Consider the following 27,037-nt stretch of genomic DNA (forward strand, 5'->3'; position numbering starts at 1 on the left):
ACATGTTCTATAAGCTGGAAAAAATGCAGCTTTTTAGTAACTGTCACTTATCTCCCGCAATTTTATCTCAACAAATAAGCTTAAAACATCGCAAGTTTTATCGCAATTTCTTAGAAAAGCTGCCGTGAATTCAGGCATTTTCGGCCGCAGCAATCACGAAAAACGCCTGCGAAATCCTGGAGGGACTGAATACTGTTAATAAACTGTCTAAATCTGTGACTCATCAAAATAGCCTCCTTTAGCTTTGATAACTGCTTGACAAATTCGAGGCATTCTTGCAATCGTGACATGAGATAATCACTTGAAATTTCCTCCCATGCTTCTGCCAACATCTCATAAAGGTTTGCAGCACTTGTGGGTTGCTTTTTCTTGACGTTTCTGTCCAGTTCATCCCATGCAAGTTTGTTGGGGTTAAGGTCAGGGGATTGACCTGGCCAAGTCATAATCCTTAGCTTCCCCTCCTCTTCTTTCTTGGCCAGATACCTCTGACACAGTTTGGAGGTGTGCTTTGGATCATTGTCTTGTTGTAGTGTGAATGGCTGTCCCACTAAACGCAGCCCAGAGGGAATGGCATGCCTCTGTAAGATACTGTAAGATACTGTGGTATCCATGCTGATTTAGAATTCCTGTGACTTTGTGCAGATCACCAGTCTGACCCCCTGCAAAACAGCCCCAGACCATCACGCTGCCTCCACCATGCTTTACTGTGGGAACAACACACACAGGAGTCAAGCGTTCTCCAACCCTACGTCAGACGTACTTGCGCCATTTTGATCCAAATATTTCAAACTTTGACTCGTCTGTAAACAGAACTGTTTTCCATTCTTCTACAGTCCAGTTTCTATGTTCTTTAGCCCACTGAAGTCTCTTCTTTATGTTCTGCTTTCTTAGCAGTGGTTTCCTAGCAGCTACCCTGCCTTTCAGACTAGATTCCCGCAGTCTACGGTGCACAGTATCCACTTACACATTATTGCTCCTGGTTGAGTTTAGCTGAGCTCTTATTTCTGGGGCTGTCTTTTGTCTACTTCAAAGACTGGTGACCCTGATGAACTTATCTTCAGCTTTAGACGTGACTCTGCTTCTAGCAGAACCAAATCTGTCTTCATGTGAACCTATTTTTCTTCATATCTCTTTCATGTTTTTGCAACTCCACTTTGTGAGACTTTAACTTTCTGAGCAATTTGTATTGTAGAATAGCCTTCTTTTTTCAAAACCTGAATTTCAATCCTTTTTTTCTTTGCTTTGCTGAAGTTTTCTGGCTATTTTTGTGTTACTTCAGATTTAGATAATTTTCAAATTAGCTAAAGACAGTCTTCTTTCCAGAAATTATCAGTCTTCAGTATCAACTCAAAAAGGTAACACAAAATATTCAACCCGGTCTCACAAGGATTCGTGAAACTATCACGTAAATTAATCTATGGTTACGTGCGCACCAACACGATTTCTCATATTTTACGTGTTGCTCACAACGAAATTCAAACCAATGTATTTCAAGCGGAGGACTTTTCATGCCACTCAGAACGTATTTCAAACGAATATTTTCAATGTAAAAGCGTTGCGAATCCAACGCTATATTTTGCATTACATCGTCCCATACATATAATGTGATGCCTTTATTTTTGCTGCAGGATTTGGGTATTTGAGATTAAAAAACGTTAGTGTTTGTTTGTTTGCAAACGGGTTTGATTTTGTTTTCATATCTGAGTCTTAATCACACCTGAATAGAACGTTTAATTAATCAAATATTCCTCGTGTGTCATGTTTCTCCTCGGTCTGATTTAAGCGAGTTACGTAGGGCATTTTGAATCGGTATATTATATTTTTAATGTAAAAGCATTGCGAATCCAACGCTATATTTTGCATTCGCAGGGGCCGGCAATTAGATGTGGCTTCGGGCCAAAATTTGTGTAAACATTATTCGGCAGTTTGACCGACGGGCCGGTGCGCTGGTATTTATTAAATAATTTTGACGAGTGGGTATCCGACGCCTGTATAGCTCAGCACGTTAAGCAGGTGACTCATGTACAAGAGCTGGTCTCGGACGCGGGTTCGATTCCAGTTTGCTTTATTATAATATTTTGGAAGTTTTTCATACACAAATGCAGATTTCTAAACGGACTGCTGTAAAACTTTTTAACATGATTGAAGATATCAAACTCATGGACAACTCCTAACCCATTGGACATTCATGCGGACAGACTCCTGTTTCAATTTAAAAAAAACAAAACACAAAACGTGCAGCACTTCGGCACCTTTCTTCTTCGGTGGTGTCTGTGTAAAACAATGTCCAACATGCAAACAGCACACCTAGCGCCATGAAGCACAAAATGCAGGTGTAAATCAATGGGGTGCTGAACATAGTAATATTCATAGCGGAAATAATAGATAATAATAATAATGATAGGTAATAAAATATTCTGAAATTAAGCTCGACTGTAGACAGGTATTTTGCAAACACTGTCAACACACACACACACACTAATATATGTTAGAGAAGCAGATAATGGCAGTAAAGTCAATTATTTTAATAATTTGAAGAGACAATATATGATTACGCTATATACACATATATAAACAAAATACTGACTAATAAACACATATTTCTGTATAAAACTATATATATATATATATATATATATATAAAATATCATTTTCTGACATATCTTTTTTAATATATATGTATGAATTATATTGATAGTCTATATGTGATTTATATAATAATTTTCTCTGATATATAACTTCTGTCTATTGTTTTATATAAAAATATGTGTTCATTAGTCAGTATTTTGTTTATATATGTGTATATAGCGTAATCATATATTGTCTCTTCAAATTATTAAAATAATTGACTTTGCTGCCATTATCCGCTTCTCTAACATATATTAGTGTGTGTGTGTTTACAGTGTTTGCAAAATACCTGTCTACAGTCGAGCTTAATATCAGAATATTCTATTACTGTTAATCCCACTATGAATATTAAAATACGCCGAACCATTTGTCCTGTATCATAGCTACATGTATGACGTTTGCAGCAAAAAAATTAAAAAACGCGTGAAAATCAGTTTAATATTCAGAGTTAAGATGGATTAAATGCGCTGTCAAACAGCGCTGAGTGGAGCGGATGACCGGACCAAGATGGCGGCCCCACCGCTCGTCAGCCCCAATAGGCAGTAGCGCTCGATGCGGCGTCTACTCTTTATTATGTCTATGGTGCTGAATGCTCTGGGAGCAAGTCTGCAGTGAAAACACTTTTGAAGGGGTCAAGGGTCACTAAATCAAGGTTCAAAGGTTCAAGGGTTCACTTTATTGTCGTATCATTCCACATTTGCACATGAAACAATATGAAATTTGACCCTGGTCCCAGTTTCAGCCATCAAAAAAATATAAAAACACTCTCATAAAGACAATATAAGTATAAAGAGACACACTAATATATACAAATCTGCAACATAGATATATGTGCAGTGAACCAACAGTTTGTGCAATATTTAGTAGGTAAATGAATAAAGAGCCTAGTCCAGTAGTGCAGTGTGTGTATGAATGTGTGTATGCTTGTGTGTGTATGTGGGGATGCGTGCATGCATGTGTATTTGCGGGGGAGAGGTGGTGATGATATGAAAACAGAGTCTACACAGACCTGTTCAGTAGCCCGACAGCTTCGCGGAAGAAGACTTCAAATGAAGGAGACATTTTGTGCAACAAGTATCATAAAAGTCATTCCCAGTGGAATTCAAGTCTGATATTGTGTGGGACTATTCAGAGCAGTCACATGAAGCACTGTATCTGTTTTCAAGGGTCTAGCCCCACGGGAACCCGCGTTTTTCAGCAGTGAGGCCTGCTAGCAGTGATGCAGCCTGAGGCCTTCAGACATGTAAAAAAAAATTCCTGCTCGGTCATTTTTGGGTCTAGTGACACCAAATCGTACACGCTCCTAGTAGACCACCTCCTGACCTTGCATATTTTTTTTCAGAGAGTTTACTCAAAAGGGGCTCGATCATGGCCCTGTTTCTTACTCTACGGTTAACCCTTTAATGTCCAAATGCTTCAAAACGGGCTAAAAAGGTCAAAATCTCACACAATCCTAAACCAATTTGGACCAAACTGCACAGGTTCTATATACAGAGGCTAATGTGAACGCTCATGCACGTTTCAGACCTCCAGGGGCCCTGAAGAAGGAATGAGGGCCAAAAAAAACACGTTTTTTCATAAATTTCCCTCTTTTGCTCTCATTTCTCTTCTGTAACACTCAGAGAGCTGAAACCTGGGATCTGGTACCTCTGAAACATCTAAAATCTAAATCCACTAGAACTGTTTTGCTAGCCCCTCCCAAACCGGAAGTAGCTCCAGGAACGACCTAGAGACTTGTGCTTCAAATCAATTGTTTACCAAGGTCACCTGAATCACCCCTAAAAGTTTCAGCTCATTTGATGCAAAAATGACCGATTTGTGGGGCTTCATAGTCCAAAAATGTCAAACTTTGACCCTGCGCCAGGGGTCACAGGAAGGTCACAGAGACACCAAACCAGCACAGTTCAGCTCCAAATATAGCCTAGTATAACATACTAAAAGATCAGCCCCAGGGTCCCAGTAGAAAAATCTGACCAAGTGTTCATGTTTGAAAATCAGGTCTTGTCAGACTTTTAAACCCTGAGAGCCTTCTGCCAGTGGAATTAGACCCTCACCCTCATTTTTTACCCAAACGGGACGAAATCTTAACCACAAGTACTAGGGCCCCCGGTGAGTCGGTATGTACAATTTCAGCCTCCTAGGTCAACAGGGGGCCAGATGGTACCTAATATTTGACTGAGTAGGTGTGTTCTCCATTCTCCAAACTTCAACATGGTACCATCTGGCCCCCTGTTGACCTAGGAGGCTGAAATTGTACATACCGACTCACCGGGGGCCCTAGTACTTGTGGTTAAGATTTCGTCCCGTTTGGGTAAAAAATGAGGGTGAGGGTCTAATTCCACTGGCAGAAGGCTCTCAGGGTTTAAAAGTCTGACAAGACCTGATTTTCAAACATGAACACTTGGTCAGATTTTTCTACTGGGACCCTGGGGCTGATCTTTTAGTATGTTATACTAGGCTATATTTGGAGCTGAACTGTGCTGGTTTGGTGTCTCTGTGACCTTCCTGTGACCCCTGGCGCAGGGTCAAAGTTTGACATTTTTGGACTATGAAGCCCCACAAATCGGTCATTTTTGCATCAAATGAGCTGAAACTTTTAGGGGTGATTCAGGTGACCTTGGTAAACAATTGATTTGAAGCACAAGTCTCTAGGTCGTTCCTGGAGCTACTTCCGGTTTGGGAGGGGCTAGCAAAACAGTTCTAGTGGATTTAGATTTTAGATGTTTCAGAGGTACCAGATCCCAGGTTTCAGCTCTCTGAGTGTTACAGAAGAGAAATGAGAGCAAAAGAGGGAAATTTATGAAAAAACGTGTTTTTTTTGGCCCTCATTCCTTCTTCAGGGCCCCTGGAGGTCTGAAACGTGCATGAGCATTCACATTAGCCTCTGTATATAGAACCTGTGCAGTTTGGTCCAAATTGGTTTAGGATTGTGTGAGATTTTGACCTTTTTAGCCCGTTTTGAAGCATTTGGACATTAAAGGGTTAACCGTAGAGTAAGAAACAGGGCCATGATCGAGCCCCTTTTGAGTAAACTCTCTGAAAAAAAATATGCAAGGTCAGGAGGTGGTCTACTAGGAGCGTGTACGATTTGGTGTCACTAGACCCAAAAATGACCGAGCAGGAATTTTTTTTTACATGTCTGAAGGCCTCAGGCTGCATCACTGCTAGCAGGCCTCACTGCTGAAAAACGCGGGTTCCCGTGGGGCTAGACCCTTGAAAACAGATACAGTGCTTCATGTGACTGCTCTGAATAGTCCCACACAATATCAGACTTGAATTCCACTGGGAATGACTTTTATGATACTTGTTGCACAAAATGTCTCCTTCATTTGAAGTCTTCTTCCGCGAAGCTGTCGGGCTACTGAACAGGTCTGTGTAGACTCTGTTTTCATATCATCACCACCTCTCCCCCGCAAATACACATGCATGCACGCATCCCCACATACACACACAAGCATACACACATTCATACACACACTGCACTACTGGACTAGGCTCTTTATTCATTTACCTACTAAATATTGCACAAACTGTTGGTTCACTGCACATATATCTATGTTGCAGATTTGTATATATTAGTGTGTCTCTTTATACTTATATTGTCTTTATGAGAGTGTTTTTATATTTTTTTGATGGCTGAAACTGGGACCAGGGTCAAATTTCATATTGTTTCATGTGCAAATGTGGAATGATACGACAATAAAGTGAACCCTTGAACCTTTGAACCTTGATTTAGTGACCCTTGACCCCTTCAAAAGTGTTTTCACTGCAGACTTGCTCCCAGAGCATTCAGCACCATAGACATAATAAAGAGTAGACGCCGCATCGAGCGCTACTGCCTATTGGGGCTGACGAGCGGTGGGGCCGCCATCTTGGTCCGGTCATCCGCTCCACTCAGCGCTGTTTGACAGCGCATTTAATCCATCTTAACTCTGAATATTAAACTGATTTTCACGCGTTTTTTAATTTTTTTGCTGCAAACGTCATACATGTAGCTATGATACAGGACAAATGGTTCGGCGTATTTTAATATTCATAGTGGGATTAACAGTAATAGAATATTCTGATATTAAGCTCGACTGTAGACAGGTATTTTGCAAACACTGTAAACACACACACACTAATATATGTTAGAGAAGCGGATAATGGCAGCAAAGTCAATTATTTTAATAATTTGAAGAGACAATATATGATTACGCTATATACACATATATAAACAAAATACTGACTAATGAACACATATTTTTATATAAAACAATAGACAGAAGTTATATATCAGAGAAAATTATTATATAAATCACATATAGACTATCAATATAATTCATACATATATATTAAAAAAGATATGTCAGAAAATGATATTTTATATATATATATATATATATATATATATATATATATATAGTTTTATACAGAAATATGTGTTCATTAGTCAGTATTTTGTTTATATATGTGTATATAGCGTAATCATATATTGTCTCTTCAAATTATTAAAATAATTGACTTTACTGCCATTATCTGCTTCTCTAACATATATTAGTGTGTGTGTGTGTGTGTGTTGACAGTGTTTGCAAAATACCTGTCTACAGTCGAGCTTAATTTCAGAATATTTTATTACCTATCATCATTATTATTATTATCTATTATTTCCGCTATGAATATTACTATGTTCAGCACCCCATTGATTTACACCTGCATTTTGTGCTTCATGGCGCTAGGTGTGCTGTTTGCATGTTGGACATTGTTTTACACAGACACCACCGAAGAAGAAAGGTGCCGAAGTGCTGCACGTTTTGTGTTTTGTTTTTTTTTAAATTGAAACAGGAGTCTGTCCGCATGAATGTCCAATGGGTTAGGAGTTGTCCATGAGTTTGATATCTTCAATCATGTTAAAAAGTTTTACAGCAGTCCGTTTAGAAATCTGCATTTGTGTATGAAAAACTTCCAAAATATTATAATAAAGCAAACTGGAATCGAACCCGCGTCCGAGACCAGCTCTTGTACATGAGTCACCTGCTTAACGTGCTGAGCTATACAGGCGTCGGATACCCACTCGTCAAAATTATTTAATAAATACCAGCGCACCGGCCCGTCGGTCAAACTGCCGAATAATGTTTACACAAATTTTGGCCCGAAGCCACATCTAATTGCCGGCCCCTGCGAATGCAAAATATAGCGTTGGATTCGCAATGCTTTTACATTAAAAATATAATATACCGATTCAAAATGCCCTACGTAACTCGCTTAAATCAGACCGAGGAGAAACATGACACACGAGGAATATTTGATTAATTAAACGTTCTATTCAGGTGTGATTAAGACTCAGATATGAAAACAAAATCAAACCCGTTTGCAAACAAACAAACACTAACGTTTTTTAATCTCAAATACCCAAATCCTGCAGCAAAAATAAAGGCATCACATTATATGTATGGGACGATGTAATGCAAAATATAGCGTTGGATTCGCAACGCTTTTACATTGAAAATATTCATTTGAAATACGTTCTGAGTGGTATGAAAAGTCCTCCGCTTTGATTCGCAACGCGTTTACATTAAAAATATTCGTTTGAAATACGTTCTGAGTGGCATGAAAAGTCCTCCGCTTGAAATACATTGGTTTGAATTTCGTTGTGAGCAACACGTAAAATATGAGAAATCGTGTTGGTGCGCACGTAACCATAGATTAATTTACGTGATAGTTTCACGAATCCTTGTGAGACCGGGTTGAAATATTTGTGAACAGAGTAAATAACTGAATCAAGGTGTGAAAAACATTCTATTGGGACGGCATAGTTATTATAGGGGACATGCAACCTTTTGTAAAGATATTTTAAGTGTTTTAACCAAACAAAAGATAGGGTAATGTTGCTACCTAATCCTTCTATTAATGCTTTCATCAATAAATGCTTAGAAATATCCCTACTTGAGTGCCATACTTGATTAAATTTTGTGCATCGCATACTCATGAATGTTCTTGCAATAATTAGAAATAACAAATTGCTAAAGTTAGCTCTTAATTGGGCTGCGAGTCCAAACTTTTACCTGGTAGTGTATATGTAAAAAAATGTATACAAAAAAATGCATAAAATGTGTGGCAGTGCATCAAAAACGGAGTTCCACCAAACTAAACTCAGTCACACTGAAACTGGTCACTGACATTGTTCAGTGTCTTTAGAGGTTTTCACAGTAAGTATTGTTTTTCACCTCTGTAATTTTTCCACTTTGCAAAATCATCCTACGGCCCGGACAGGACCCTCTGGTGAGTCAGTTTTGGACTGCAGGCTGTATGGTTGATACCCTTGACCTAAACCAAACAGCACTCCTTTTTAAGTTCAGGACGAGGGAGAAACTCCATGGGCTGTATTTTTTTTATAAAGCACTGCATGTCATTGCTTGGTCAAAAACAGTCCTGAGGTAGAGAGAGTAGTTTTAATTGATCCACTTTTTTTGTGTAACTGTGTGAACTTTTTCACCGCACCCCACCCTGATTTCTGTACATTGTACCTTGGTGTTTGAAATTACTTTTACATTGCTCTCATTCTACACAGACAGGGGAAGGAAAACATGTCTAACAGACAGCCTGGTTGAGTATTTACACACGTGGACAAAATTGTTGGTACCCTTCAGTTAAAGAAGGAAAAACCCACAATTCTCACTGAAATCACTTGAAACTCACAAAAGTAACAATAAATAAAAATTTATTGAAAATTAAATAATCAAAATCAGCCATTACTTTTGAATTGTTGATTAACATAATTATTTTAAAAAACAAACTAATGAAATAGGGCTGGACAAAAATGATGGTACCCATAACTTAATATTTTGTTGCACAACCTTTTGAGGCAATCACTGCAATTAAACGATTTCTGTATTTGTCAATGAGCGTTCTGCAGCTGTCAACAGGTATTTTGGCCCACTCCTCATGAGCAAACAGCTCCAGTTGTCTCAGGTTTGATGGGTGTCTTCTCCAAATGGCATGTTTCAGCTCCTTCCACATATGTTCAATGGGATTCAGATCTGGGCTCATAGAAGGCCACTTTAGAATAGTCCAACGCTTTTCTCTCAGCCATTCTTGGGTGTTTATGGCTGTGTGTTTTGGATCGTTGTCCTGTTGGAAGACCCATGACCTGCGACTGAGACCAAGCTTTCTGACACTAGGCAGCACATTTCTCTCCAGAATGCCTTGATAGTCTTCAGATTTCATCGTACCTTGCACACTTTCAAGACACCCTGTGCCAGATGCAGCAAAGCAGCCCCAAAACATTACTGAGCCTCCTCCATGTTTCACCGTAGGGACAGTGTTCTTTTCTTCGTATGCTTGGTTTTTGAGTCTATGAACATAGAGTTGATGTGCCTTACCAAAAAGCTCCAGTTTGGTCTCATCTGTCCAAAGGACATTCTCCCAGAAGCTTTGTGGCTTGTCAACATGCATTTTTGCAAATTCCAGTCTGGCTTTTTTATGAGTTTTTTTCAGCAGTGGTGTCCTCCTTGGTCGTCTCCCATGAAGTCCACTTTGGCTCAAACAACGACGAATGGTGCGATCTGACACTGATGTACCTTGGCCTTGGAGTTCACCTTTAAGTTCTTTGGAGGTTGCTCTGGGCTCTTTGGATACAATTCGAACGATCCGTCTCTTCAATTTGTCATCAATTTTCCTCTTGCGGCCACGTCCAGGGAGGTTGGCTGCTGTCCCGTGGGTCTTGAACTTCTGAATAATATGAGTCACTGTTGTCACAGGAACTTCAAGCTGTTTAGAGATGGTCTTATAGCCTTTACCTTTAAGATGTTTGTCTATAATTTTTTTTCGGATGTCCTGGGACAATTCTCTCCTTCGCTTTCTGTTGTCCATGTTCAGTGTGGTACACACCTTTTCACCAAACAGCAGGGTGACTACTTGTCTCCCTTTAAATAGGCAGACTGGCTGATTATGAGTTTGGAAACACCTGTGATGTCAATTAAATGACACACCTGAGTTAATCATGTCACTCTGGTCAAATAGTTTTCAATCTTTTATAGAGGTACCATCATTTTTGTCCAGGCCTGTTTCATTAGTTTGTTTTTTAAAATAATTATGTTAATCAACAATTCAAAAGTAATGGCTGTTTTTGATTATTTAATTTTCAATAAATTTTTATTTATTGTTACTTTTGTGAGTTTCAAGTGATTTTAGTGAGAATTGTGGGTTTTTCCTTCTTTAACTGAGGGGTACCAACAATTTTGTCCACGTGTGTATATACAATGGTGTGTCAGTACTCGAACATGCTAATTTTCAGTTGAGATAAGAGAAAAAGAGGTCAGTTTGAAGTTGAGAGGTTTCGGCTCACAGTAGAAAGAAAGCTGTGGGTGCTGAGCCATGGTCTTTTTCAGGTATCACTAGACATTCCTTCACCTTGATATTTTCTTTCACTGCTGTTTTTGGCCGTAGTCTCGCGTTCCTGGTCAGTTTAAATGGTCTGCATAGTACATCATTTAAATTATGACTGACTAGATTAAACATTTTACAATTTGTCTGTATTCTAATGACTTTCTGAATGTGTTTGGAAATAATTTGGCTCAAAACAGACATATGAAAGTGCAAGGAGGAAAATGTGGTTCTTTCTGTTAAGAGCATTCTGTGGTTAGTTTCATTATCCTGGAAGTTTCATTGAGATGGTTTGGTTTTACAGTGGCTTGAAGCACAAAGTAAATAATGAATGAGTACTAGAATTGACCGTGTAATTTAGGATTTGACTGACTGTAAGTATCCTTAAGTATTTATGTGTATCTGGTGGCTCTCTGCAGAACAGTTTAGTTTAACACCTGTGCTGTGTATGTCGTGTATTGTGGGTTCTAGTTTTGTCATTCGTGGCAGTGTTGCATTTACAGCCTCACATATTCTGCGTTAAATATATTGTATTTTGTTGTCTTTTTGGGGTTTTTTTTCCACTAGCAGAGGGGCCCAGCAATGGTAATATCATGTAGGTACGTTCCTCCTTAAAATGCTGCAGTCCAAAGTAATATATGATTGCATCTAACAGTTCTATGGCAATAAAATGTGCTGTGTATACATTTATACGTATACACTTCTGACTTTACAGGGGTAATAAGTGACTACCACTACATTCTGATTATACAATTTCAGTTTTGGGATAACTCAGGGCTCCAGACTGCTACTAAATGGTTGCATTTTGCGACCAAAATTTGAGCGAGTGCGAGTAAATTTTTCATCTACTCGTGCATGTGCGACCAGTATATTTGCCGATTCTTTTTTTTAAATTACTATTGAGTATTTTTTGTTGTTTTCATACTTCTGCTCCACACTTCAGCTTGGTAGACAGTATTGTGCAAATGAGCTGGTTTAACCGACATTAACTCAAAAAGAAGAAGAAAGGAGACGAACACCAAAGAAGAGGGCGAGCCAATGTGTGTGAGAGCGGGGGGTGAATGACAGTGAAGCTCCTGATGTTTCACAAAGCCTTTATTTACATTCAACCTTATTTTCCTCACCTTCCTGTCCTTCCCCCCTTTCGTGTCCTCATTCCAGCTGCTTATAAGTTTAGATGTGTCTTTTGCTGGACAACAACAGCGTGGAACCGTTTTCTTTTGTCTTTACATTAATTTTCGTACTTTTCAGCAGCATCTTCGTCATGTCAAGAAACCTCTTCTTAGAGAAACACTTCCTGTGCAGCTGAATTGGTCACAAAATAAATGCCTGTAGCATTAAAAATACGTCTTCAAAATAAAAGCCTGAAGGGAACGGTTATTTTAACACTAGCAAAACAAAGTCTTGCCAAAATTGATGAACTGATCAACAGACCTTTATAAGAGTAATTTACACGTGATTCGGTATAAATACATAACATGCACATGCATAACACATGCCTGTACTCAGCACAAGGTCTTTTTTTATTACAGATTACATCCGTTGGAAATGATACATCAACTGAGCAGCCTTGGTAGAGTATTGCACTATAAAATGTGAATTGAAAACATAGTTTAGTTTCCTTTTACCAGCCACGCTTGGTCCCACATAGTCGTAAATTTTGCTACCAATTTTTTTTTTTCTCACAAAGTGACCGCTTTCCTAAGGCCGCATATTTTGTCCCCCTCTCCAGCATCTAACCAATCATGGATGTGTTCCTCCCAAGGGGTGGTGTTGAGCTTCACTGTTCAGGAAAGGTCAGAGGCCAAATACCTTTAGAACTTATTTAGTTCATTTCTTAAACATACAAATCCATTTAGTAATTATCTCTGATGACAAAAGAACAAAAATCTCACTTCACATGTGATTAGAATGACACCATACATAATACATAAATCTCATATAGTTCCTGAGAAAATAAAAGGTATAAACATAAGAATAAACTTACAAATTCTAGACTTTAGGTTACATTGAAGTAAATTTATAACATAGCTAAAAATACAGGAATACACATTCGATATGAAAATAAGAGATAGGAAGTATAAATATGCTTTGAGTAAAAAGTATCTCCCTGCCTTTATGGCTGTGGTCTGTGACAGAGAGAAGAGGGGTGTCATGTGTGCCTCTCTACAAACACTTCAGATTTGATCACTGTGAAGAATACAATCTCCTCATCTCTAGAAGTGTGGTTTTCCTCACAGTTGACACTTTAGGAACCTTACCAGATTCCAGTGGAGGTATTAGACATCCTGTTGCCTCCAAGAGAGCCACTAGTGGTCCTTTGGCAGTAAACATTCGATCAGCAGATGTTCCATTTGGATGTGAGTTTTTGGATTAGCTTTCTTTTGAAATGGTTTCTTACCAAATTTACAGCTTTGAGAAAAAGGTCTCTGGATAATCTATATGTTGCTTTGTAATGTTCTACTCCTTATTCCACTACACAGATCTGCAACACAGATAAATCCTTAAGGATGAAAAAAAAAATCTGTTAATCATTTCTTTGTCTTCCACGCAGTAGTTAAGGCAAGGCAAGGCAAATTTATTTATATAGCACATTTCAACAACGAGGCGATTCAAAGTGCTTTACAAAGACATTAAGAACAGAGGATGATGATTATTAAAAGAAAAACAAAAGAAAACATTTATGAAATCATTTAAAAAAAAGTCAGAACAGTAAAAAGATCAAAAACAGAAGTCAGAAAACAAGGGCAATTATTAAAAGAAAACAGAACAGTAAAAAGATTAAAAACAAGAGTCAGAAAACAAGGGCTGTTTAAAATAACTGTCATAAAATAAGAGTTAAAATAACTGTTAAAAGTAACTGTCATAAAATAAGGTTTAAAATATTTTAAAATACTTTAATCAAAAGCAGCTGAGAACAGGTACGTCTTAAGAATGGATTTAAATGTGCTGAGAGTTTCAGCTGATCTACAGTTTTCTGGGAGTTTGTTCCATATATATGGGGCATAGAAGCTGAATGCAGCTTCTCCGTGTTTGGTTTTTACTCTCGGAACTTGTAGAAGATCTGATCCAGATGACCTGAGTGGTCTGGGTGGTTCATACTGAGTCAGGAGGTCTCTGATGTATTTTGGTCCTCGACCATTTAAAGCTTTGTAGACCAGCAGCAGGACTTTAAAATGTACCCTCTGAGTGACAGGAAGCCAGTGTAAGGACTTTAAAACTAGAGTGATATGATCTCTTTTCTTGGTTTTAGTGAGGACTCGGGCAGCAGAATTTTGAATCTGCTGCAGTTGTTTGAGTGTTTTTTTAGGTAGACCTGTAAAGATACTGTTACAGTAATCAAGCCGACTGAAAATAAATGCATGGACTAGCTTTTCCAGGTCCTGCTGAGACATCAGCCCTTTAATTCTTGAGACATTTTTTAAGTGATAGTAAGCTGACTTTGTAACTGCTTTAATGTGTTTTCCAAAACTAAGTTCTGAGTCCATCACCACACCCAGATTTCTGGCCTGGTCTGCAGTTTTTAACTGTAGAGACTGAAGCTCTAGGCTCACCTTTAATCGCTCTTCCTTGGCTCCAAAAACCATTACCTCAGTTTTGTCTTTATTTAACTGAAGAAAGTTTTGACACAGCCACTCATTTATCTGTTCAATACACTTTCCCAGCACCTGTATAGGGCCATGGTCTCCTGGGGACATTGTAATGTAGATCTGCGTGTCATCTGCATAGCTATGGTAACTTACATTATTGTTTTCAATAATCTGAGCCAGTGGGAGCATATAGATGTTAAACAGAAGAGGCCCCAGAATGGAACCTTGGGGAACTCCACATGTAATTACTGTCTGCTCAGATGTGAAGTTACCTATAGACACAAAGTAATTCCTATTCTTTAGGTAAGATTTGAACCAGTTGAGTACTGTGCTGGATAGTCCCTCCCAGTTCTCCAGTTGGTTAAGTAGTATATTGTGGTCGACTGTGTCAAACGCAGCACTCAGATCCAGCAGGACAAGGACCGACATCCTGCCGCTGTCTGTGTTTAAGCGGATGTCATTAATTACCTTGATGAGAGCCGTCTCAGTGCTGTGGTGCTGTCGAAAACCTGACTGAAAAACATTGAAGCTGTTATTTTTTATTAGGTAATTGTTTAGCTGTTGAAAAACTGCTTTTTCAATGATCTTACTTAAAAATGGGAGATTAGAGATTGGTCTGTAGCTATTCATTTGTAACTTGTCGAGGCTGCTCTTTTTTAAAAGTGGTGTAATCACCGCAGTTTTTAAAGCCTGAGGAAAAACACCTGACATAAGAAACAAGTTCACAATCCATAAAAGATCCGCCAGCAGTACTTGGGAGACTTTTTTGAGAAACCTTGTTGGCAGAATATCCAGACAGCAGGAGGAGGAGTTTAGTTGATGTATAATGTCCTCCAGGTTTTTGTGATTAATAGGATTAAATTGCGTCATGGTGTTTAAAATGGTTTTACGCTAACACAGGGCATATCCTGAACCTGCTGTGGGGGCACTAACTGCTTGTCTAATATTTTGGATTTTCTCTATAAAGAATGATGCAAAGTCGTTGCAGGCCCTGGTAGAATGCAGCTCAGGGGCTACTGACACACGAGGGTTTGTTAGTCTGTCCACGGTAGCAAATAAGGCTCGTGTACTGTGACTGTTTTTGGTGATTATATCTGCGAAATAAGATTGTCTTGCATTTCTAAGTTGTAAATTGTAAGTCCACAGTTTCTCTTTGTAAATGTCATAATGAACCTGGAGTTTTGATTTTCGCCATCTACGTTCAGCTTTCCTACACTCTCTTTTGCCATTTCTGACCAGTGTCGCATTTCTCCATGGAGATTTTTTCTTACCAGAGATAACTTTCACCTTAGTTGGAGCAATGGCATCCATAATGTTTACAATTTTAGCATTAAAACTACCTATCAGCTCATCGACTGAAGCCCCAGATAGAGCTGGTGTAGAAGAAAAAGCCTGGTTAAATATTTCAGAGGTGTTTTCAGTAATACACCGTTTTTTGGTTACCTCCGTGAAAGTTGCTGACTGCACCGAGACAGTGCTCTCAAAGAAAACACAGGAATGATCAGAAAGACCGACGTCAGACACTATAACATTGGAAATACTCAGACCCTTGGAGATAAGTAGGTCTAACGTATGCCCTTTGTCATGTGTGGCCTCTGTTACATGCTGAACCAGCCCAAAGTTGTCAAGAGTGTTACATAGATCTATAGTCCTTTATAGATCTATAAAGGACAAAACAGCAACACTGATCTTTCTGAACGGAATTTCTTAACCCACCTGCTATACTCGAATAAAATTACAGCCAGCATGTCGTAGGTTAAGTTGGTCTGCACTGTTTAAATGTGTTCATGGCAGGCGTAAAGTGGTGGAGTCAATTAGGTACAGATGCCCAAATTCATGTTTACAAAGTACCAAACTTGAATATTCCAACTGCTATGTTTCACAGTTTGGGACAATGCTATATTATTCTCTGCTGTTTGTCTCCTTCCGTGTGTCACAAGAACCTAACTTGGATTCATCAGCAAAAAAGACTCATTATCCTCTGAAAGGCTACTATACCTCAAAGCGTTTGTCCTTGTATCCCCTCCAAACTGGTTTAGAGATTCTACTCAGCTGAAACCCCAGTAGGCAACCTTCCTTTGAAAGCACTTTTGCTGATTGGACTCTTATGCTGTTAATTTAATAAAATCTGCAATATAGTTCTAATAGTTAAGTCCCTTTTATATCGCTCAGTGGACAAAGATTCAAATAGGCACAATTCAAGATACAGCTGATCTAGTTTTTAAGGAGTGTTTAGATGCTACATTGCCAGCTTAAAAACCTGTCCTCTTATTTTAATATAAGAAAGCCCCTTTTTGCTTAAAATGAAAAAACAGACTGGAAAAACAAAAAAGGGATCAGGCAACTAAAGACAGTACAAGGAACAGGCAGGGCACCACAGGGAGCTGAGCAAGAAAATGAACAGAAGGTAAACAGACAAACTGACATGAGAAAGGACAGACACAAGTAAAGGTACATGTCTACTAGATCCGTTTTTCCCCACACCGCAACCGGACCAGCGGTCCAGTTGCATAGACTTGACTTCTACTTTTTGCAAATTCAGTGCAGCGTGCGGAGATCCCACGCATCATGAAACTTTCCTCAAACGTGTAAACTAGTCATCAGTAAACTAAAACCAGGACAGATTCAGCTATTGCATAGGTTATTTCTCACTTTCAGAAATACCATTTGCTGAAGTGTTTTCGAATTGAACAGAAAATATGTGGCCGAGCCACTGCGTTTATCCGACACATCTGCCGGACTGTCAAGCTGAAAGCGCAATCACGTGACCACGTAGTGGTTCGCTGAAGCTCGAGCGCTGGCATGTGACAATGTTGTGGCCCGCTAGTGACCACCATGCGTGCGATTTTCAGATGCATGTTTACATGCAGGAAAAATGGATCTAATGGGCACATGGCTTAAAGGTGCTTGTCCACAAGATGTGATTTTCCCGCATGGCAATGCAGCGCATCTGAAAATCACACGGATGGCGAGTGGACCACAATATTGTCACATGACAGCGCTCGAGCAACAGCGGGCCGCTATGTGCTCACGTGACCGAGCTTTCAGCTTGACAGTCTGGCAGGCATGTCTGATGAACACAGCGGCTCAGCTGCTGACTTTCCCTTTTATTTCGAAAACACTTCAGTGGAAAGTATTTCTGAAAGCATTTGAGGAGAGAAATATGCTGTGCAACAGCTGTATCCCTCCTCGTTTTAGTTCACCAACGGCTAGTTTCACGATGCGTGGAATCTCCGCACCCCATCAAATTTGCATGAAGAAGAAATCCAGTCTATTTTATGCAAATGAGCTGGACACGCACTTCAACCGGACCAGAATGCCACATGTGGGCTGTGTCCAGCTGTGATCGGCTGTGTTTACCGGAGCGGGCCGCAGCTTATTTGCATGGAGTAGACTGGACTTCGACATGCGGAGATTCCACGCATCGTGAAACGGTCATCCAGTATCTGAACTAGCCATCGGTGAACTAAAAGGAGGCCAGATTCAGGTGCTGCGCACCTTATTTCTCGTCTCAAATGCTTTTAGAAATACTTTTCACAAGTGTTTTTGTAATATTTGACAAAGTTTGCAGCCGAGCCGCTGTGTTGGTCCGGCTTGAAATCCAGGAGCAGACCAGCCCTTGAGTCGATGTATTTGTCCAATCAGGGGCAGGCAAGGTACTTAAAGAAGGTGTTGAACACAGTTCGCCGTGGAGGAGAAGCTTTTAACAGCTGTGTCTGCGCACGCATTGTAACCATTACCGTTTTTGAAATAAAAGGGAAAGTTTGCGGCCGAACTGCTGTGTTTATCTGACTCATCTGCTGGACTAAGCTGAAAGTTCAGTCATGTGACAATGTTGTGGTCCACTACTGACCGCCTGCACGGTTTTCAGATGCGGTGCGTTACCGTGTGGGGGGGAGGAAAAAAATACATATAGTAGACACGCGGCTTAAGAGTTCAAGGATTATATTTACAATACAAAAATCAAAACAATTCAGAGCTACAAGACCAACGAAAGGATTACAAGCAGAAGTGATGACTGTCACCTTGAATACTGCCAAAGGTGGAAAAAGGTGAAACTCAACCCTCTAGCGGACCGGCAGAGAAAATACGCTGAACTGCAAGTAAACTAGAGTTAAAAGACTAACCCACACAGGGTAAAACCCAGACAGGAAAGTTAGAGAAACACACTAAATAATCTGCATGCCACAGATACCCACAGAGCGACACTCAGTGGATCAAGTGTGCTTCCGGTAATGGTAGAAATTCCACCATACTCATAGGTTTTAGCTATGAGTTCCAGCTCCCTGTTACAGTCTATGCTACACTGAGCGGTGGCCAGTCAGATTGTTCCTCTGACCTTCTACATTTTACACTATGTAGACACAGGGTCACACCTTGTATAGCTGCTGCTCCTTACCTCTGCTGTAGTATATGTGAAGTGTGCTGAGAGAGAGGCCTCTGACTAAATTTGTAGGTGTAGGTACTTTTTGTAATGTTCCCCTTGACAAAAGCACAAAAAGTTAATTGACTCGCTGTGCATGTGCCATTTTCACCTTGTTCTGATTCATGTTGTCTCTTTGTGACTCTTGTTTCTTTTAATTTTTCTGCAGCTATTTGAGATCACAGTGCCAATCACACAAGGCACCAAGCCAGTGACCATCAGTGTGGCCAATCACACCCAGTGCAGCTGTCTGTCCAAACTGGACATCTACAAACAAGTTCACAGCATTATCAGAAGATCCCTGTCCGAGTAAGCACTTATACTCGCTGCATTACTCTCTCAGTGTGACACACATACACATACAATCATGTTTATATCCCTTTAGATAACATTACATAGACATGCAATACAAAGTGTACTACAGGGTCAAAAATGAATTAATGAAACATAGCTAAACACAAACACTAAGGTGAAGAAATTGAGCATTAAAAAGGCACTTCTGAGATATGGGGTCACTCACAGTGTGTGTTGTGTATAAATGACATACCCGATCCATGGGGACAGACATCAACGAGCAATACTATGCATTCATGGAGCTGACACTTGTGTAATTTGTGCATCTAAATTAAGTACCATCTTTTCAAAGACATGAGAACAAGTCATAGCATGCACACTTGGGTAACAGAACAAAATTAAATTCATCAACATCCCCTCATAATACAACGGTAACATTTCCATCTCCTGTTAGCAACGAGTACTATATGATATAAACATTTTAATAAAATGTATTATCATTTTTCACCAACTCACAGCATTTCAGCATCTGAAGATTACAAATATATATATCAAAAACCTTATGCATAAAAAAAATTGGTGCAGTATTCCATGGACAGTAAAAAGAAAAAATCATCAAAACTGCATGGCTTAAAGTATTCCGGCACCGTGCTGGAATTCCGGTGTGCAGTGCCGACGTTTGGCTCAAGAAAAGAAAGATATTAGTCCGTCTACCAGTGATGAATGGATGAAAATTTCATCCAAATTCGTTAGTCCACTTTTTTGAGTAATGTTGCGCACAGGCAAATAGACAGAAGTACAAACGTACGCCGATCGGGCCCATAACTGCGCCGTGTTCCTTGGCGGACTGAAAATAAATGGCACTTCCCATGGTTGGAAGAGTTGAACAGAGATGGCAAGCTCTTTGGTTGCCAGTTCAAAACTATGAAGGAACCCGGTGCTTGACCATAGACTGTATATAAAGATATAAAAATATTAATTTACAGTTTATTGGCATGACAAGGGGGGCGCGAGCGACTGGGAGAAAAAGGACCGTCTACGCAGAACTAATTAGCTGAACTATTGTTTTAACATTGGCATGTTTTTCGCCGTGCACAAACTACGCTGGACGTTGTTGATCCTCAGGGCCAGTGACCCCCTAATTAACTTATTCAGCTATCAGGGAATCACCGGACCAGCTCTCCATCCTACGGGTCCGGTTCTACTGCCCCCTGAGATCTTACTCAGAGGGATGCTGCAGAACTGTTAAGCTGGTCGACGAGGAAAATTCGCCAAGCTTTCTCACTGCCTTCATCCAGACGCCTATCCCTGCTTCCTCTGATAATTAATTTAACCGAGTAGCCACTTCGGTAAAGTTAAACTTAATCACCAGTCACGCCCATTAACGGCAGCTTTTCCTCTCATAGATCTGGCACTTGGTAAATTGCTAGGTTTATTCAGAGATTATGGACATGTAGACAACCTCTAGGATATGTTTATACTGGGCCAACCTGGCCCCTATGATTAGGTAACCTTTCAGAACCTTTACTATTGTTATGCACGCAGTAATCTGACTTTTTACATCCAGAGCTAGATGTATAAGTATTCATTCAGGGATAAAAATAGCACTTGCAATTTGTTGTCTTTAATTGCAGGAAAAATGTTTATTATATTTTAGCAAGGGCATAGCAATAGCTCTTAATCATCAGACAATTAATCACACATCACTATTCTTTCAATTGTTTAACACGACTCATAAGTGGAACTATGCTTTCATAAAAGAGAAGTAATAATCACCCAGATTACATAATTTGGAGGGAGAGCAGCACAGTGTGGCCACACCTGGCTGCTCACCTGAGACCCGACAAGTGTTTGAGACCCGCCGGGGCCCAGGGGGAAGTGGATGGGGGTCCAGACCAGATTTAGATCTGCATATATCCATTTTTGTTGTTTGGTACAGTATTCCTCACATGGAAAATAGAGTTCAGTAATGTTCCTTCAGACAGCATTATTTCCAGATCACAGTTCTGTAATCCTCAATGCAGAAAGAGCAGTTCCTTTAATCCATAATTTCATCAGAACAGTTATTCCTTTGCAGATCATGTTGAATCCCCGTCCGAGTTATGTGGTAATCATCCCCTGTGCTCAGACTGATGTCTGGATTGCACCCAGGCAGATACCCGCAACGATCTCCCAACTTGCATCTCGATCAGATGTAATTTATAGTTTACTGTATCTTTACCCCCTCCCAACTCGCACACTTGCCCCATACACTGACCGCATGATCACCTCCACTTTTAAGAAACTGAAACTGTATGTTTTGGACTGTCCAGACAGCCCATCTTGCCCCCCCGATCTCTCCTGTCTGCAACTCAGCACAGGCTCCTGATCAGAAAATGGAAAAGCGGATGTCAGCCTCTAACTGTCGCTGGCATCCCATTGTGCAATCTTTTGGACAATGTGTACAGACTTATTAAAAAAAACCAATCTATTTTGAGTCTAGTGACCTTTACTGTGAACACTTGACCCTAGTTCACTTAACTCGTGACTTCTCACCTCATAACAGTAGTCAAAATTCTTTCTAAAACACCTCAGTTTCATAGTAATCAAAACTCTTAAAAGCATTCCCATTTCATAAAGCATAAGTTCCTCTTTTTAGTCAAATCTGTCAAAAACATCACTTTTCACAGTGAGCTGCTCTTTTTTACACTGTTTCAACATTAAAGAATGTAAGAATAGACACTTGGTTAGTTCAAACTCATTCATTAGGTTATGGCATAATCTGATCCTAAATCACAGGTTATAATATCACAATGTTCCCTTATTTAGCTGTTGTTCTGTCAGAGTCTCCCCTTTGTGGCTGATTCTGGGATCTCATATCTCCATGCTTCACAACAACATTCGCGTTCGTTCGGGCTCGGACGTACGGACTCCCGAGAACGGGAGGAGGATGCATCGTTAATGTGCGATTGGAACACCGGCATACTTGTTCACGTCACCACCTGAATCCGTCTAGCCCGAGATGACTTTACAGAGTGTAAAAAAAAACTACAGAGAAGACATTAACTGTAAATTGTAAATTTGTAAAACTGTAAATTTTAAATAATTTCTAGACCATGACAAGTTGTTTTGATAATAAGTAAAATACTAGATTGCTCAGTTCCACATAGCTGTGACTAAATGTTGTGTTCCTTTGTAGATAAACTCTGATCTGGCAGTTGTATTGCGTAAATGATAAACTGAGGTATAATTCCATTGAAATTGAATTTGCTTCTCTTAAGAAATTTCAAGGTGTTCATGATATTTTGTAAAAAGATAATTCATTAAATGTGATCATTTTTAGAATGTACTTTTTTGAACTAAAACAAAGGGGAAAAAGGTGGTTAATTATAGGTTATTATGTTGTGATTTTACTGGTGCTGCCCACTGGAGATCAAATTGGGCTGAATGTAGAACCTGGAATAAGATGTTTCACTCTCCTGATATTTACTGTGAAAAACAAGACAAAAATAACACAGTCCCTGTATATTCACGTTTTGATAATTTTAATATAAAAAAAACTCTCTCTTTCACACTCACACACACACACACACACACACACACACACACACACACACACACACACACACACACACAAAGTTATTGAGGCGGGGCACCGAAATTTTTTGTCCTCTCAAGGGTGGCCTGACAGAAAAAAATTGAGAACCACTGGAGGCAGTGGTTCTCAAAGTTTTTCACTAAGGAACAAGATGTAAAAAAGAAAGAAGAAATAGATAGGGGAGGGAAAAAAAGATTCAGCTTACCAGTTCTTGTAGCACTGTAAATGTTTTTTAATTGAACTGTAGTTTTCTATAGTAAGCTGTATTTGTTTATTTTCAATTTTCCTATTTATTTCTGATTATTTAAGTTACCAGTTCTTAGAGCACTTTAATCTTTTTTTGTTATTATTTTGAACTGAACTATAGTTTTCTCTTATTTTTATTTAGTTAGTTGTTTTTTGCACTGTAATTGTTTACATAGTTGTATTTCAGAATAAATAGTGCAGATGGTGCGCATATTGTTAAAAGTGAATCAATGTCCTTTTCCATGTCTTTTACTGATTGGTTGTTAAACAATATATTTGCACCATGTTGTAGTCAGATGGAGTGCCTACCACCACCTACTGACCATTATTGTATTACCATAATCTGTAGTCTGAGTTTGTGAAGGCAGATATCTTCATTTATTATTACTTAGCAATATTGTGCCCCGACCCCCACCCAAAAGCAAAAAAGTTCAGGCTCAGGATTATTTTTCACTTTAAGCCCTGAAACTGTCAAACTCCTCGTAAACCATGCTGCGGGCAGAGTTGACAGTATTCATTGACTTTTGTTTTTCTTTGTTTTGTTGTTTGTGTGTTATACCCTGATTTCTGTCATCTTTTTTGTATTACCCCCTGGTTTCTGGCAAAGTCTCTGGTGCTTTGTGGTGAGCGACTAGCCAGAGCAGGCTGCTAAGCAGTTTTACACTGCCAACATTCACTTATAGTTGCGAGTCTTCCCTTGGTGATGTGGTTGCTGAAATGTCGCAATATTGCTGAAACCTCTGCTAAAAAATCATGGCCTTTTTTGTTGTCTCCTACAATCTTTCCTTTCACTAGGATCCTGAAGTAACTCTACTGAAGAAAAAACCCCAAGACACTTGTCGTTACAATTGTTCTGTTACTAAAATCATTTTCAAGTAATATAAAATACAAATCAGATGTTCTATCCTGTTACTGATTCTGACATCCCAAATTGTGGCACTGGACTCTGATCAGATGCCAGTGCTCTTACATTCACATATTCAAAATGTGGTAAACTAAGTGTAAAGTTCACTTTACTTCTTGTTTTAAGACCTCTCTACCTCTTCTGTCCCTCTCAACCCGCTGACCAGCAGGCAGATGGTTCCCCCACATAAAGAGCTGGGTTCTGCTTGAGGTTTTTTCCTTGTTAAAAGGGTGTTTTCCTTGCCACTGTCGCCTTAAGGGCTTGCTCTCGGGGTTCAGGCATATGGGTTCTGTAAAGCGTCTTGAGACAATTTGACTGTAATTGGCCCTATATAAATAAAACTGAATTGAAAAATTGAAGACAATTATTGAATGCCTTTTAGTTGATCGTTTTAAAGTGAATAAAACGACTTGATAGCCCTTTGCTATACTGTACACCTTTACACAGGTGTAAATCTACACTTTGTCCTTACAAAGTTCTACAAGACAAACATTCACTTTAAACAGGCAAATATTAAAATCTCATTTTAGAAAGATTTCATGATGTTGATTAACCCCTTGATTCCTGAATTTATTTACAATCAAATTTAAAAAAACAAAAACAAAACTTATGCGTTTTTGCTTTCCAGCTGATGCTAAAATAAATGGAGATTATTTTGTCTATTACACATAAAACAGATAAATCATAATAATAACAGATATATAATAATTAGGTCCCACTCCGACCAGTCCTACGTGAAATCAGTGCTTGCAAAAGGTTTCTGAAGTATATACTGAATATACACACGCTGGCATTAGGGGAATCTCGGCTGCAGTCTGAATGAAAGTGGTATGTTGCGAATTTGTGACAACAGGCATCAAGAGGTTAATATATTTTTGTCTATATACCTTTGCTCATTTTAAAATATATATATATTTAAAAGTGTGTGCATGTTTTTGCATTTTCCAAGACAGCTTGGCTTTCACGTATGCAATGCAGAGTCTGAGGCAATTCTAACATATGTTCACACAATACAAATCAATTCAGATAACAAAATATTGATTAAATCTAAATGTTATATGTAACACATTTGTATGTACAGTTTAAGTGCATCATTGTGCATACTGAGTGTAAATGAGTCCCAAGGATTGTCATGTTTGCATTAGTGTTACGAATTCCAGAGGCTCAGGTGCAGGAAAAGAGATGACAGACATAAATCAGATAAAGAAATGAATTTATTTACAGCGTAAAAAGGTCAGGGCTACAAATACACACCGGACGACTACAACCGCAAATACTGATTTCAACAGGAACTACTAATAAAACAAACTCTACGTAGCCCCTAGCGGGGTGGAAGAATAACAACAACTGAGGAAGCTCAACTCACGGAGGGTACAACTCAGGCAAGAAGAATACGAAAGCTATTTAAGTAAAGATTTCTAGCAAGAAAACCAAAATACCACAAAGCCAGAAAACTCTGGAACAAGACAGTCCAAATATTTAACCTGACTGAACTATGAACACTAAAGACTTGAATTTACTGAAATATTAACCTGAGGAGAACATTAAGGGTGTAAGGTGCGCATGCGTGGGCGTTGCTACACGCTGCATAAGTTCGGAAGACAATTAAATATTTCAATGTAACTACTGATTTTTTCTGTACAAAAATCAGTCTGACATCGAGTACAATATGACGGAAAAAGGTGACCGCTCCATGGTCTCCACAAGGCTGAAAGAAAAGAAAGAAGTTGAAAATAGCGATATAAATGCCACCATGGCGGAGCTCAAGTCACACTGTGAAGCCTTTAAGACACTTCAGTCACAGAATGACTCTCTCAAATCGCAGATAAATGAAGTGCATATCTCTCTAGAAAAACTTTTGGACTACAAAGTGGGACATCAGGAGCGTCTTATCACTGAAAACAAAGAAGAGCTGAAAGCGGAGATGGACGACAAACTACGGCAAATTCAAGACAATCTTAACATGGATGTTGGGCAACTTTCTGCTAGAACAGAACAGCTGGAAGTGAAGATGGATGAAGCTAAGCGCCCGGCCTTCGGATTCCACTCTGTGTCGGTTATCATTGTCGGCCTTACGTTTATTGATGGAGAAATCCCCCTGCAAAGAGTGACATTGTTCCTACACAGTGGCAGAAGTCTGTTATAAAACATATTCCTGAATCTACTAGAAATGACCCCGAGCTGCTTCTTAGCTATAGGAGTATAAGTCTAATTAGTTGTGTGTATAAGTTGTATTCATCAATTTTAAGTCGCAGGCTTGTAGACCATCTTGAGAGGACAGGTGTGCTTGTGGATGAGCAAAACAGATTCAGAAAATCTAGAGCTCGTATTGACCATATATTTGTAGTCAATTCCTTGATACGAGCAAGAATTAAGGAGAATAGATCTTCTTTTGCTTGTTTCATTGACTTTAGAAAGGCGTTTGATTCAATTAATAGAGAGCTTCTTCCATACAGGCTTTTAAAAACTGGTGTTAATGGAAAGTTCTGTTATGCCATCAAGTCCCCTTACAAGGCTCCTGTTGCTTGCATTCAAGTTAATGAACACAGAACAGGATGGTTTACCCAACATTTCGGTGTGAAGCAAGGAGATGTCTTGTCACCAACACTGTTTTCAATGTATGTGAATGATTTAGCTGTTCAGATCAAGGCCTCTAACTTGGGAGTTAAAGTTGGTGATCATATTGTAGGGATATTGTTATATGTGGCTGATGTAGTTCTACTTGCCGAAAATGAAAAAAACTTGTTCAGTGTTCAACAGAGTATGTTGAACACTGTTGAGGAATGGTGCTGGAAATGGAGACTAGTGATAAATCACTGGGGTGGCATGGCTCAGTGGGTAGAGTGGCCGTCTTGTAACTGGAAGGTTGCTGGTTTGATCCTCGGCCTGTCAAGCTCATGTCGAGGTGTCCCTGAGCAAGACACCGAACCCCTAATTGTTCCTGGTGGGTCGCGGTTAGTGCCTTGCATGGCAGCTTCTGCCATCAGTGTGTGAATGGGTGAATGTGACGT

The 27,037-nt window shown here is 39.4% G+C and overlaps 1 protein-coding gene across 4 annotated transcripts in view; it reads left to right on the top strand.

Annotated features, from left to right (window-relative positions):
- vegfc (vascular endothelial growth factor c) overlaps positions 1–27,037 on the top strand; it is a 242,824-nt gene that overhangs the window by 125,137 nt on the left and 90,650 nt on the right. For all 4 annotated transcript variants that reach the window (XM_051945656.1, XM_051945657.1, XM_051945658.1 and 1 more), the window contains exon 4: positions 19,175–19,314. In XM_051945656.1, the coding sequence (XP_051801616.1) occupies positions 19,175–19,314 (140 nt within the window). The remainder of the gene's footprint in view (positions 1–19,174; positions 19,315–27,037) is intronic.

The sequence above is a fragment of the Acanthochromis polyacanthus genome, chromosome 3 (genome assembly GCF_021347895.1).
Source record: "Acanthochromis polyacanthus isolate Apoly-LR-REF ecotype Palm Island chromosome 3, KAUST_Apoly_ChrSc, whole genome shotgun sequence".
NCBI lineage: Eukaryota > Metazoa > Chordata > Actinopteri > Pomacentridae > Acanthochromis > Acanthochromis polyacanthus.